The sequence below is a fragment of the Rhincodon typus genome, chromosome 3 (assembly GCF_021869965.1).
Source record: "Rhincodon typus isolate 14 chromosome 3, sRhiTyp1.1, whole genome shotgun sequence".
In the NCBI taxonomy this organism is placed as follows: domain Eukaryota; kingdom Metazoa; phylum Chordata; class Chondrichthyes; order Orectolobiformes; family Rhincodontidae; genus Rhincodon; species Rhincodon typus.
Window position 1 is genome coordinate 120,603,353 of NC_063334.1, and position 12,285 is coordinate 120,615,637.

At 40.0% G+C, this 12,285-nt stretch overlaps 1 protein-coding gene across 3 annotated transcripts in view; it reads right to left on the bottom strand.

Moving 5' to 3' along the window:
* Positions 1 to 12,285, bottom strand: part of rgs12b (regulator of G protein signaling 12b) — a 199,111-nt gene that overhangs the window by 123,365 nt on the left and 63,461 nt on the right. For all 3 annotated transcript variants that reach the window (XM_020526970.2, XM_048595116.1, XM_048595117.1), the window contains exon 3: positions 5,569 to 5,688. In XM_020526970.2, the coding sequence (XP_020382559.2) occupies positions 5,569 to 5,688 (120 nt within the window). The remainder of the gene's footprint in view (positions 1 to 5,568; positions 5,689 to 12,285) is intronic.

Here is a 12,285-nt window from a genome sequence, read left to right on the forward strand (position 1 = left end):
GGAGCAGGACTCTGATGGAGGCATGGGGAGGGCTGGAAAGCCCAGAGTGGGATTCTGGCGGAGTCATGGGGAGGGCTGGAAATCCCTGAGTAGGATTGTGGCAGTGGAAAGGAAAGTTGGACTCTCTTAAGTTATCTTTTTCTCTCTGTCTTATTCGAAGTTAATGTGAATGGCGCATGTATGTATGGCAAAGGTACACACTTTTCATTGTATTTTCACATTGAATGCACGTGACAATAAGTGATTCAATTGAATTCAATTCATACTCCAGGCTCGGCAAAGCAACATGCTTCAGCAGCCGTTAGTTACAGTTTTCTCTTTGGTTGGAACCCAGGCGTATGCGCAGACACAACTCATTATAAATGTTTGTGTAATCCCCTGGTGCACCTGAGCAAGACTGTTAAAAGTTCCAAATTTTAACAGTCCTCTTCATAGATAATGAGAAAGCATGAAGTTGACTGAGACAGTGTCTCCCCTGTACAATAAATTCATTATATGCCTTATAATTAGAACTCTAACTGAATTATAACAAATTAACACTGTTGAAAGAACACAAGAAACAAAAGCGAGGATAGGTCAACTACACCTTTGAGCTTGTTCTGCCATTCTGTTAAATCATAGCTGACCTGTTATATCAACTCCACTGTCCCATACGTTCCCATATTCCTCAGTACCCTATAGTCTATCAGCCCCGTCCTCGATATAATCAATATCCATATTCAAGTTCACAATCCTTTGCCCTCATCTCAATCCTAAACTGCCAACTCTTATTGTCAGATTGTGGCTTGAATTCCAGATTCACCAGTCAGGGGAAACATTTTTTCAACATCAACCCTGCCAAGACCCTTATGAATTTTCCACTAACAAGCCTGCCATTTGAATAACAACTCAAAAATTAGTGATTGTACAAGAAATATTGGAATATGCACAAGTAAGTGGATTCATTCATTCTAAAGGAGTCACATCACTTCACATCAATCTGGAAAAGAAATTACCAATATGACATAAGGCTTTTCTCTGCCGAAGCTTACAATCAAATTGACAGAAGTCTACAACTGCAACATACAGTATCAATGTTAGCAGGTTAATGATTTGTTTAAAAACCCACAGCAATTATAAGGGAGACAGTGCCATGGTGGTAACATCATTTGACTAGTAATTCAGACGTCACGCTAATACTTTGGGAATTCAAATGCTACCATGGCAGTGGAGAGAATTTAAATTCAATTATTAATTTCTAGAATTTAATGCTACTCAGTAATGGTGACCATGACAACCATCATCAATTATTATAAAGGTATGAGTCACCAATGTCCTTTAGGGAAGGAAATCTGCCATTTTATGTGGTCTGGCTTACATGCGACTCCAGATACCCTAGCACTTTGGTTAATCTTAACTGCCCTCTGAAATGGCCTAGCAAGCTGACTGTTCAAGGCCAATTTGGGAAGGACAACAAATGATGGCCTTCTCAGTGATGCCCATATACCAAGAAAGAATAAATGTTAAAAGTTCTACATTTTTCTTTAAAACCAATAGCAATCATAAGATACTATTGCCAAATCCCCACTATCAACATCCTGGGGCAAAAAGTCAGGGATGTGGTGGAATACCCTCCAACTGCCTGGAATGAGTGCAAATCTGCCAACATACAAAAAGATCAACATCATCCAGAACAAAGTAGCCCGTTTGAGTGGCAGCCCATTGAACACATTCAAAATTCACTCTTTCGATCATTGACATACAGTGGGAGCAGTACGTACTATCTAAAAGATGCACTCTAACAACTCTACAAAGGTCCTATGACTGCACCTTCAAAAAACTAGAAGGATGAGGGCTGCAGATGCACAGCAACATGAACGAGCCACACACATTTCCTGACCTGGAAATATATCACTGTTCTGTAGATGGGTCAAAATCCTGGAACTCCTTTCCTAACAGAATGGTGGGTACGCCCATACCATTTGGACTGGAGAAGTTGAAGGAGGCAGCTCACCAACACCTTCTCAAGGTCAATTGGGAATGTGGAATAAATGTTGACTTTGGCAGTAATGCCTACATCCCATGAATGAATATAAAAAATATAAAGGACTAAAGGTCAAAGTATACGGATCTTGTATTTTAAAAAACCATGTGTGATTTATAACATCAATTGACTCCTTCACATTTGAATTTTGCTCCATTTGCCTGATCATAGCTTTCTCGTTTTGTTGGGAAATCGTCATAGAGGCGTACAGCACGGAAACAGACCCTTCAGTTGAAATTATCCATGTTGACCAGACATCCCAATCTGACCTAGTCCCATATGCCTGCATATGGTCCATCTCCCTCTAACCCCTTCTAATTCATGTACCCATCCAGATGCCTTTTAAATGGTGTACTTGTCCTCGCTTTCATCACTTCCTCTGGCAGCTCATTCTGTATATGCACCATCCTCTGCATGAAAAAATTATCACTCAGATCCTTTTTAAATCTTTTCTCTCTCACCTTAAACCTATGCCCTCTAGTTTTGGACTCCCCCACCCTAGGAAAAATGCCTTGTCTATTCAGCCTATCCATACCACTCACGATTTTATAAATTTCTATAACATCACCCTTCAGCCTCTGACACTCCAGCAATAAAAGGTCCCAGCCTATTCAGCCTCCCCCATAGCTCAAATCCTCCAACCCCAGCAACATCCTTGTAAATCTTTTCTGCACTCTCTCATCATCCTCCCTATAGAAGGGCAACCACATTGTATGCAATATTCTAAAAGTGGCCTAACTAATATCCTGTACAGTTGCAACATGATGTCCCAACTCCTATAGTCAATGAAAACCAAAAGAACTGCGGATGCTGTAAATCAGACACAAAAATAGAAATTGCTGAGAAAGCTCAGCAAGTCTGGCAGCATCTGTGGAGAGAAATCAGAGTTAACATTTCTGGTCTAGTGACCCCTTCCTCTTAGGAAAGGTCACTCGACCCAAAACCTGCTGAGCTTTTCCAGCAATTTCTATGTTGGTCTCCTATTTTAAATGTTCTGACCAAAGAAGGCAAGCATGCCAAAAGCCTTCTTCAGAAGACTGTCTACCCCCCAGCTCCAGCATATAGAATCCCTACAGTGTGGAAACAGCCCACTTGGGCTAACAAGTCCACACTAACCCTCCAAAGAGCATCCCACCCAGAACCACTCCCCTACACTTTCCCTGTAACCCTGCATTTCCCATGGCTATCATGCCTGGCCTACACATCCCTGGACACTATGGGCAATTTAACATGGCCAATCCACCCATCCTGCACATCTTTGAACTGTGGGAGGAAACCAGAGCACCCAGAGGAAACTCACGCAGACATGGGTTAGAATGTGCAAACTCCACACAGTCACCAGCGGGTGGAATCCAACCTAGGTCCCTAGCACTGTGAGACAGCAGAGCTAACCACTGAGCCACCATTCCACTTTCAAGGAACAATGCACCTGCACACCTTGGTCTCTTTGTTCCACAGAGTCATACAGCATAGAAATAGGTCCTTCAGCCCACCATGTCTATGCCGACCAACAAACACCAAACTACACTAATCCCATACATCTGCACTTGCTCCAGAGCTTGCTATGCCCTGGCATTTTAAGTACTTATCCAGATGCTTCTTAAATGTTGCCTCTGTCACTGTCAGGCAGCATAGATCATAGAAACAGGCCCTTCCTCTGGGTAAAAAAATATTTTCTCAGATCTCCTCCAAACCATTTGTTCTTCACCTTAAATTTACACCCTCTGGTCTTAGACATGTCTGCCATGAGGAAGAGATTCTCACAATCTTCTCTGGGGGGTAGATTTTGTGTACGCCTCTCAGAATTTTATGTACCTCAATCCACTGAACTTCAACCACATGTCTGGCTTCATTCCCTAGGGCTAAGTTTAGCACTGTCCCATCTCTAGCAGGATTATCCACGTATTGGCACAAAAACCTCTCTTAGATGCACTTTAGAAATTCCACCCATGAATCTTTTCACACTAAGGCAATTCCAGTAAACATTAGCAAAGTTGAATTCCCATACAACTATAACCCTGCTTCTCGGGCACCTTCCTGTGATTTGCCTACATATTTGCTCCGCTATCGCCCTGAGACTGTTGGGAGGCTTATAGTATTAATCCCAGCAAGGTAATCACCCCATTTTTTGTCATTAGACAGGATCTGGCAAGACTACTTGCAGACATTTTCCACAATATTAAAAATTATATTCAAAAATGAATAGTCTCAACTCTACTTTCAGTTGATCAGTCTTATTATTGCAGAGTAGTACAAATATTGTAAACAGTTAAATTGTAATTGATACTTTTAAAAAAAATAGGTATGAATTTTAAACAAAGACAAAATAAATCTGTACTCAACACATTGTTATTTTATATCTGCTAAATATATTTATTCAGCTTTTCACTGCAACAAAAGGAGTACTTAAAACCATGAAATCCAAAAATGGAATTTCAACATTTCCACAGGAGGGAATTTTCAATATTTGAGCCACGTACTCTGCTGGCAATGAGAAGTATTTGTACAGTAGGGCAAAGCCCATTTACAAGTAGCTAACTTCATATAATTAAATGAAATTGCTGCTTTTGATCTTTCATGTTTATTGTACATCTAAGACTAAACTGAAAATGTCAGGCAAATAGGGTTTTAAGATTAGATATTTTAGATTGTTAAGCAGCTTTGTCCAACTACCTAAAAGAACACAGTCCATTTCCAAGCTACAGCCTGAATATTTATTTTACCCCTTCTTCTAGAGGAATACAGATAATAAAAGATAAATTATAATTGGCAACAGTAGGTTTCTCAACAAATCTCCGTGAGATGTGCAAAAAATTGGCCATATTAGCTAATATTTCAAAGTACACACATCGATATACTGCAAGTCTAACTTAGGAAAAGTTTGATTCCCTTGCAAATTTTGTCAGTTTACTTCATTATTCATTTAAGATTTGCTTGTAAATGTCTGAATTGCAACACTTCCGAAAAACTTCAATAAAGAAGCTTATGATCTAAATGAGACAGATTTGGGGCTGCAATACATGGTAGGAGGGAACTTGAATGCACTCAACACAAACCAGGAAGCACAGGATATAAATTCAAGTAAAACGCTTTCTGTTCCAACACCACCTCACAATAATTTTCTTTTTGTACTAATTAGGAAGCAAATGATTGTTCTGATCAATGAAAGCTGCCAAACAATTAATGACCAAAATATTTTCTAAAAACTTTTTTATCCTAAACCTCTGTTACCTCAAGTCTCCTATCTCAGGTACAAAACTTCTAAACTCCACACCAGCCCTTCCTGTGGGAAATGACTACACTGATTTCCTTCTATGATGTGCATAATTTGTGCCTATCAGCCATTAGCCAATTTCTTTTCAAACTTGGCTACTACCTGGCAGATAGTAATGAGGTCTAGCAATGAAAAGCATCTGAGACTTTCGGGGAAACCTCCAAGTCTCCCGGGGTTTAGATTTGAGAATCAAAATTTGTACTATTGTCAAAATATTTTATATCTGCATTGGATCATAGAGTTCTTTGGAACTTAGCGCTTTTAAAATTACCTCTAAATCATCCAAGGACCGGGTTATACTGAAACGCTTCGATCTCCCATACGATCGCCGAACAGAAGAACGCTGGGGAGCTTGAGGGAATCCAACTGAATTCCCAGAAAACTTTGTGCCCTGAAAAATTAAACAAAAAATGATATCAGTTTTATACTTTAATTGGTAAAATTGAAAACAAAACTTTCACAATAAATTAGTTGAAGAATACATTGCATGAAACAGACCATGAAAATGAAGGTTAAAAGCAAAATACTGCAGAGAGAGAAGCAGAGTTAATGGCTCAGACATTCCAGCGGCCAGATAGTCATTTCTGCAGCATGGACTGGAGTTACACATCAGAACTATGTAGAAATCCCGACACAAGAAAATCTCTGCACAGGTGGTTTAAAATTCCAATGGGATATTATCTTAAAAAGGCCCTTAAGAGTCATACAGTTTGAGGGTTTCAACATAATGAAAATTAGTACTTACTCAGGAAAAGTTAGAGAATCAAAAACCTACTCTAACTCCCAGGTAAACTATCAAACTGAGTAACTGACACAATATGGATCTTCTCAACTATAAATTCTGTGACCCTCTTCCATGCCCTGACCCTAACACCTCATACTCAACGTGATCCAAAACCCCTTCCTCACTGAATCACACTCCTGCCCAACACCTTACACACAATCTGGCCTGATATGCTCTTGGCCTCAACCAAATCCCCACCTGTCGACAATCTTTACAGCCCAACCTAACATCCACACATCCGAACACCTCCTTGCTCCAATGAAACATCTCCATGTAGTTACACGTAGGCCAGACCAGGTAAGGATGGCAGATTGCCTTTTCTAAGGAACACAGTGAACCAGATGGACTTTTCCTGACAATCAACAGTGGTTACATGATCGCTATTAGTTTAGATTTTTTCTTCCAGGTCTTTGTTGAAATCAAATTTTTACCATCTGTGATAAAAACTGAAAGAACTGCGGATGTTGGAAATCAGAAACAAAAACAGAAATTGCTAGAAAAGCTCAGCAGATCTGACAGCATCTGTGGAGAGAAATCAGAGTTAACGTTTCAGGTTATCCACAATTACCATCTGTCATGATAGGATTTAAACCTATGCCCTCAGAACATTTGTCTGGAATTCCGGATTACTAGTCTAGCGATCCCTGCATCACCTACGACACATCCCTCTATCCTCAACTTATCCTAAACACTTGTCCACATATCTAGTACCCGCCAACTCATCCACTTGCCACCCTAACCCATTTGCCAATCCACTGCCATCCTAGCCCCTAATCCATAGTGCCACCATAAACATTCATCCACCTGTCACCCTAACTTACCTGACATCTGTCTGGAACCTTTTTATTTAATTATTCGTTCTTGGGTTTTGGTGATGCTAGTGAGGCCGGCACTTATAATCATCCCTAATTGCCCTAATGAAGCTGCCTTCTTGAACTGGTGCAGGCTTTGGGGTGTAGGTATATCTACAGTGCTGTGTGGAAATAAATTCCAGTATTATGATCGAGTGAGCGTGAAGGAATTGTGATGTAGTGTGTAGGTGGGGAATCTGTAAGTGTTGGGATTCTCATGTACCTCCTAGGTGGTGAAAGTCATAGGTTTGGAACAAATGGATTCAGAGGGTGCCTTGATGTGTTACTGTAGTGCATCTTGAAGTTGATACTCACTTCTACCACTGTGCACATATGGTGAGGGAAGTGAATACTGAAGGTGGGGGAATGAAATGCCATTTTAAGTAAGCTGCTTTATCCTGTAAAGTGTCAATATTCTTGTGTGCTATTGGAGGTGAACTTACTCAAGCACTCTATTATCCTTGTACTGCTCTACTCTTCTCACCAAACAGGCACTCTAATCCTCAACTACTTGCCACCCTAACACTTTCAGCTGGTCTAACGTTATGCACCTGCCACCCCCTAACCCCTCAACCATCTGTCACCTCTGCATTCCCTTACCCTCCTTAAACGATCTCCCACACCTACCTTAAATATTTGCCCTTTCACAGAAGCCGTGAAAGTTGCTGGTCACGTGGCTAGACATTTAAATTTTAACATTGACTGCTGCAAAAAAACGGAGTGGGTTCTACACTGAATCTACCCACTGCTGCATTCCAGGACAGCTCGTCCACTGGGATGGAACAGATTCTGTCCAAGAATCTCCAGCACAGAAATGATCACAAAGTAAATAAGTTAAAGGTTTCGCTCACGGGATGTGGCATTCCTGGCTAGGCCAATATTTATTACACATCCCTAAATGCTTAGAGGGTAGTTATGAGACAACCACATTGCTTGTGGTCTGAGTCATATGTATGCCTGACCAGGTAAGGATGGTAGATATCCTTCACTGAAGAACATTAGTGAACCAGATGGGTTTGAAAATCGACAATGGCTACATAGTTGCCAGGTATATAGGACCTCAGTGAGACAGACATAAAAAGATTCTGTGGCAAGACATCGAACTTTTATCCCTCAAACAATGTCACAAGAACAGATTTTGCACTTGTCGCTCTGATTATATAGTGTTTCTCCTGCTCTATTAAATTTCTTATCCAAACACTCCCCCTCAGAGAGGGAGGTGATGGCCTAGTGGTATTATCACTGGACTGTTAATCCAGAGACCCAGATAACATTCTGAGGACCTGGGTTTGAATCCCACCACGGCAGATGGTGGAATTTGAACTCAACAAAATATCTGGAATTAAGAATGTAATGATGACCATGAATCCACTATCAATTGTCTGGTTCACTAATGTCCTTTAGGGAAGGAAACTGCTGTCCCTACCTGGCCTGGTCTACGTGTGATTCCAGACCCACAGCAATGTTGTTGACTCTTAACTGCCCTCTGGGCAATAAATGCTGCCAATGAATAAAAAAAATTATTTTGTGCTTCCACAAGACTGAAATGGTTGGTAATTTAGAAGCTTTAGAAAGGATTCAGAGACAGAACATTAAACTAATTGCTGGATAAAAGCATTTTTATCAGGATAAGCTAAAACAGCTGGAAATCTACACATTAGGAAAGTTAGATTTATGGATGTACAGTTAGATCAAGATTCATAAGAATCATAAAATCATAGTAGATAGTTTATTCAAATAATTAGGTTAGGAAGGACCAAGATTCACAATTTTAAGTGATATATGACTAGATCTGGAATCCGTGTCACAAGTTGACTCGTTTTCCAGAGAATAGTAAACCTTTGAAACAGGCTATCATCTTGAGTGGTGAACAGCAGATGGCTGCATTTCTTCAAGAAAGAGCAAGTCTCTTTCTGGTTGTGGTGGATATCACATTGTAAGAAGGATAGGTGATGCTTAGAACGATCAGATTCAGGGTGATCTCCTGAACTAGTTTCAATTGTTTGGACATACCAAAAGGCCTTTTCCAGTCCGTTATTGTTTGAATGTTTGTAATTTTAATATCTACATTCTCGTACCGATTAGAAATGGATTGATTTCTCTCTACCATGCCTCATTCCTTCATAATTTTAAATGCCTAAATCAAATATTCTGTAATCTGCTCCATTCTGAAGAAACAGCCCAATTTTCTCAAAGAGAAACATATACTATCAAGTAATAAGGCCACAAAAAGCATTGTACCTGAAGTACAAAATAGAGCTAGCAGGTCTCCTGAGAAAAATATATAAAGATTAAAAAACTGAGAAAGTTAAATGCAAATGAGAAATACCAGAATAAGTGTCCAGCATTTCTTTAGATATATTTGATTTCACCAAGTTCATGTAAATTGATTTGAAGCTGAGGAAGTTAGGGAATACAATTCTAAATTTAAGTGGACAACTTTGAAGAGCATTTAAAAGAATCAGCAAAGTCAATCATATTTTAACAGATCCATATGAAAAGTAAAAATCTAATAACTTTAAAGATAGCTTTAGATACAAAGGGGAAAATAGCCAGCATGTACTGAACACTTTGCTTTTGTTACTTTAATTCCCAGAGAAGAATTTAAAAGGGCATATTTTAAATGTTATGATTATTTTACACTGTAGTGTTGATGTGCAATGGCATGCTAAGGTGCAGGTTCATACTTGCTACTCCCCAGACAGCATATTTACAACCTTACCTGAACATAGAGTTTAATTTGGATAAATGCAAGGTTTTGCATTTTGGTAAAACAAACAAGGGCAGGATTTATTTACCTAATGAGTAGTCTTTTGGAACAGAGCGAGCTACAGGTTCAGGTACATAATTCTTTAAAATTTGCATCACAGGTTGACAAGGTCGTTAAGAAGGCATTTAGCATGCTTGCCTTCGTTGCTCAGACCTTTGAGTACAAGAGTTGGGATATCATATTGAATTTGTATAGGACATTGATAAGGCCTCTTCTGGAGTACTGTGTGCAGTTCTGGTCGCCCTGTTATAGGAAGGATTTATTGAATTGGAAAAGGATCAGAAAAGATTGTTGCCAGGAATAGAGGGTTTCAGTGATAAAAATAGGCTAGGACTTTTTTCACTGGAGCGCAGGAGTTTGAGAGGTGATCTTATGGAGGTTTATAAAATCATGATGGGCAAAGATCAGGTGAATAGCAAAGGTCTTTTCTCTAAGGTGGGGGAGTTCAAAACTAGGGGAAACATTTTTAAGATGAAAAGAGAACGATTTAAAAAGGACATGAGGGGCAACTTTGTTACACAGAGAGTGGTTAATGTGTGAACTGAACTACCAGAGGAAGTGGTGGATGTACAGTTACAACATTTAACAGACATTTGGATAAGTACATGAATAGGAAAGGTTTGGAGGGACATGGGCCAAATGCAGGCAAGTGGGACTAGTTTAGTTTGGGCACATGGTCGGTATAGACTAGTTGGACTGAAGGGTCTGTTTCCATGCTGTATGACTCAATGACTCTATAAGGAAAATATTTGTACAGAGACTGGGGGAAACAAAGTGAATGCAACCTACACTTGGAAGACCATTATCAAAAATTACTGAAAATTGCCTGTCCAGTGTCTCCAGTTTGACTAATGCATGCCTTCTGAAAGAAACAAAATTCTATGCAAAATGAGTACTGACTTTTTAATTGATGTGAATGCTTGGTCAAATTACGTTGAACAATTTAGTGAACAAATTTCAGCTTCTACTTGACACACGACAACCAGCATCCCCCAGCCCTATCATCTGCTTTATTAAATAGGATTCCCCCAAACCCCAAATGCTACAGAACAAATGCGTTGCTTGGAATACTAACATTTTAATTTCTCTAGATTTGCTGTATGTCTTTAGCATTCCCCATTAAAAATTACATACAAAATGTTCTGGAAACTACTAAATTAAACTACTCTTCTGATGGGAAAAGATGTACATTGTTTAAGACATAACTTTTAATAGAAGAAGTTAGAAGGACACAAAATCTAAGTTAAGCAATGAAAACTGGTCAGCAAGAGACTGAAAAAGAGAATGGGGAAAGGAAGTCTTCACAACTTTTAATGGAAACTAGAAGCCTCATCCAGTGCTCACGAGATACTGTTCTTTAGCAGTTTCTGATTCTTAGCATTCTTCACCACGGCTTGTGTTAACTAAACTGCAACTTAATCACACAATCATGCCATTCCAGAAATCAGAATGCTGTCACCAGATTTTTACGAAAATGCCCGAACAAAATTTAAAAGAAAAAAAGTTTGTAGATAAATCTACATACATAAAGAGCTTTTTTTGTTCTCAGAAGTGTGGAAAGTTCTTTCAGGTGATGTAGACAGCTGTTACTTTCTTTATTTAAAACCCAATCACTTTTGGAAATGGTCATTCTTTGACAATGTTGGCAAGTGGAATAAATAGGCTCAGTCCACACTGCAGACACCTGAACACAATATTATAGCTAGTGAAGTGAAACAAAACGTAGTTACATCTGAAGTCTGACACCTAATTAACTACACAGGAATAGCTTGGATAACTGAAATTATACTGAGAAATATTACAAACCCAAAAAGAAAAGCTGCATACGAAGTATTTAAAGAATATTTGTTGCTACGATGAAATACAAATATGCTCATTATAATCCTGTTACACTAGGATTCTGGAGATACTTTCAAAAGCTCTTCCACATTCTTAGCAAAAGTACTAAATTTCTTGGTACAGTTTTCTAATGAAGACTACAGAAAATGTTTGAAACAACAAGGTGCAGGGCTGGATGAACACAGCAGGCCAAGCAGCATCATAGGAGCAGAAAGGCTGACGTTTCGGGCCTAGACCCTTCATCAGAAAAGGGGGAGGGGGAGGGGAAGGGGGTTCTGAAATAGATAGGGAGAGAATGGGAGGCAGATAGAAGGTGGATAGAGGAGGCGATAGCTGGAGAGGAAACAAACAGGTCGAAGAGGCGGAGATGGGGCCAGTAAAGGTGAGTGTAGGTGGGGAGTTAGGAAGGGGATAGGTCAGTCCAGGGAGGACGGACAGGTCAAGGGGGCGGGATGAGGTTAGTCGGTAGGAGATGGAGGTGCGGCTTGAGGTGGGAGGAGGGGATAGGTGGGAGGAAGAACAGGTTAGGGAGGCAGGGACGAGCTGGACTGGTTTTGGGATGCGGTAGGGGGAGGGGAGATTTTGAAACTAGTGAAATCCACATTGATACCATTGGGCTGCAGGGTTCCCAAGCGGAATATGAGTTGCTGTTCCTGCAACCTTCGGGTGGCATCGTTGTGGCACTGCAGGAGGCCCAGGATGGACATGTCGTCTGAGGAATGGGAGGGGGAGTTGAAATGGTTC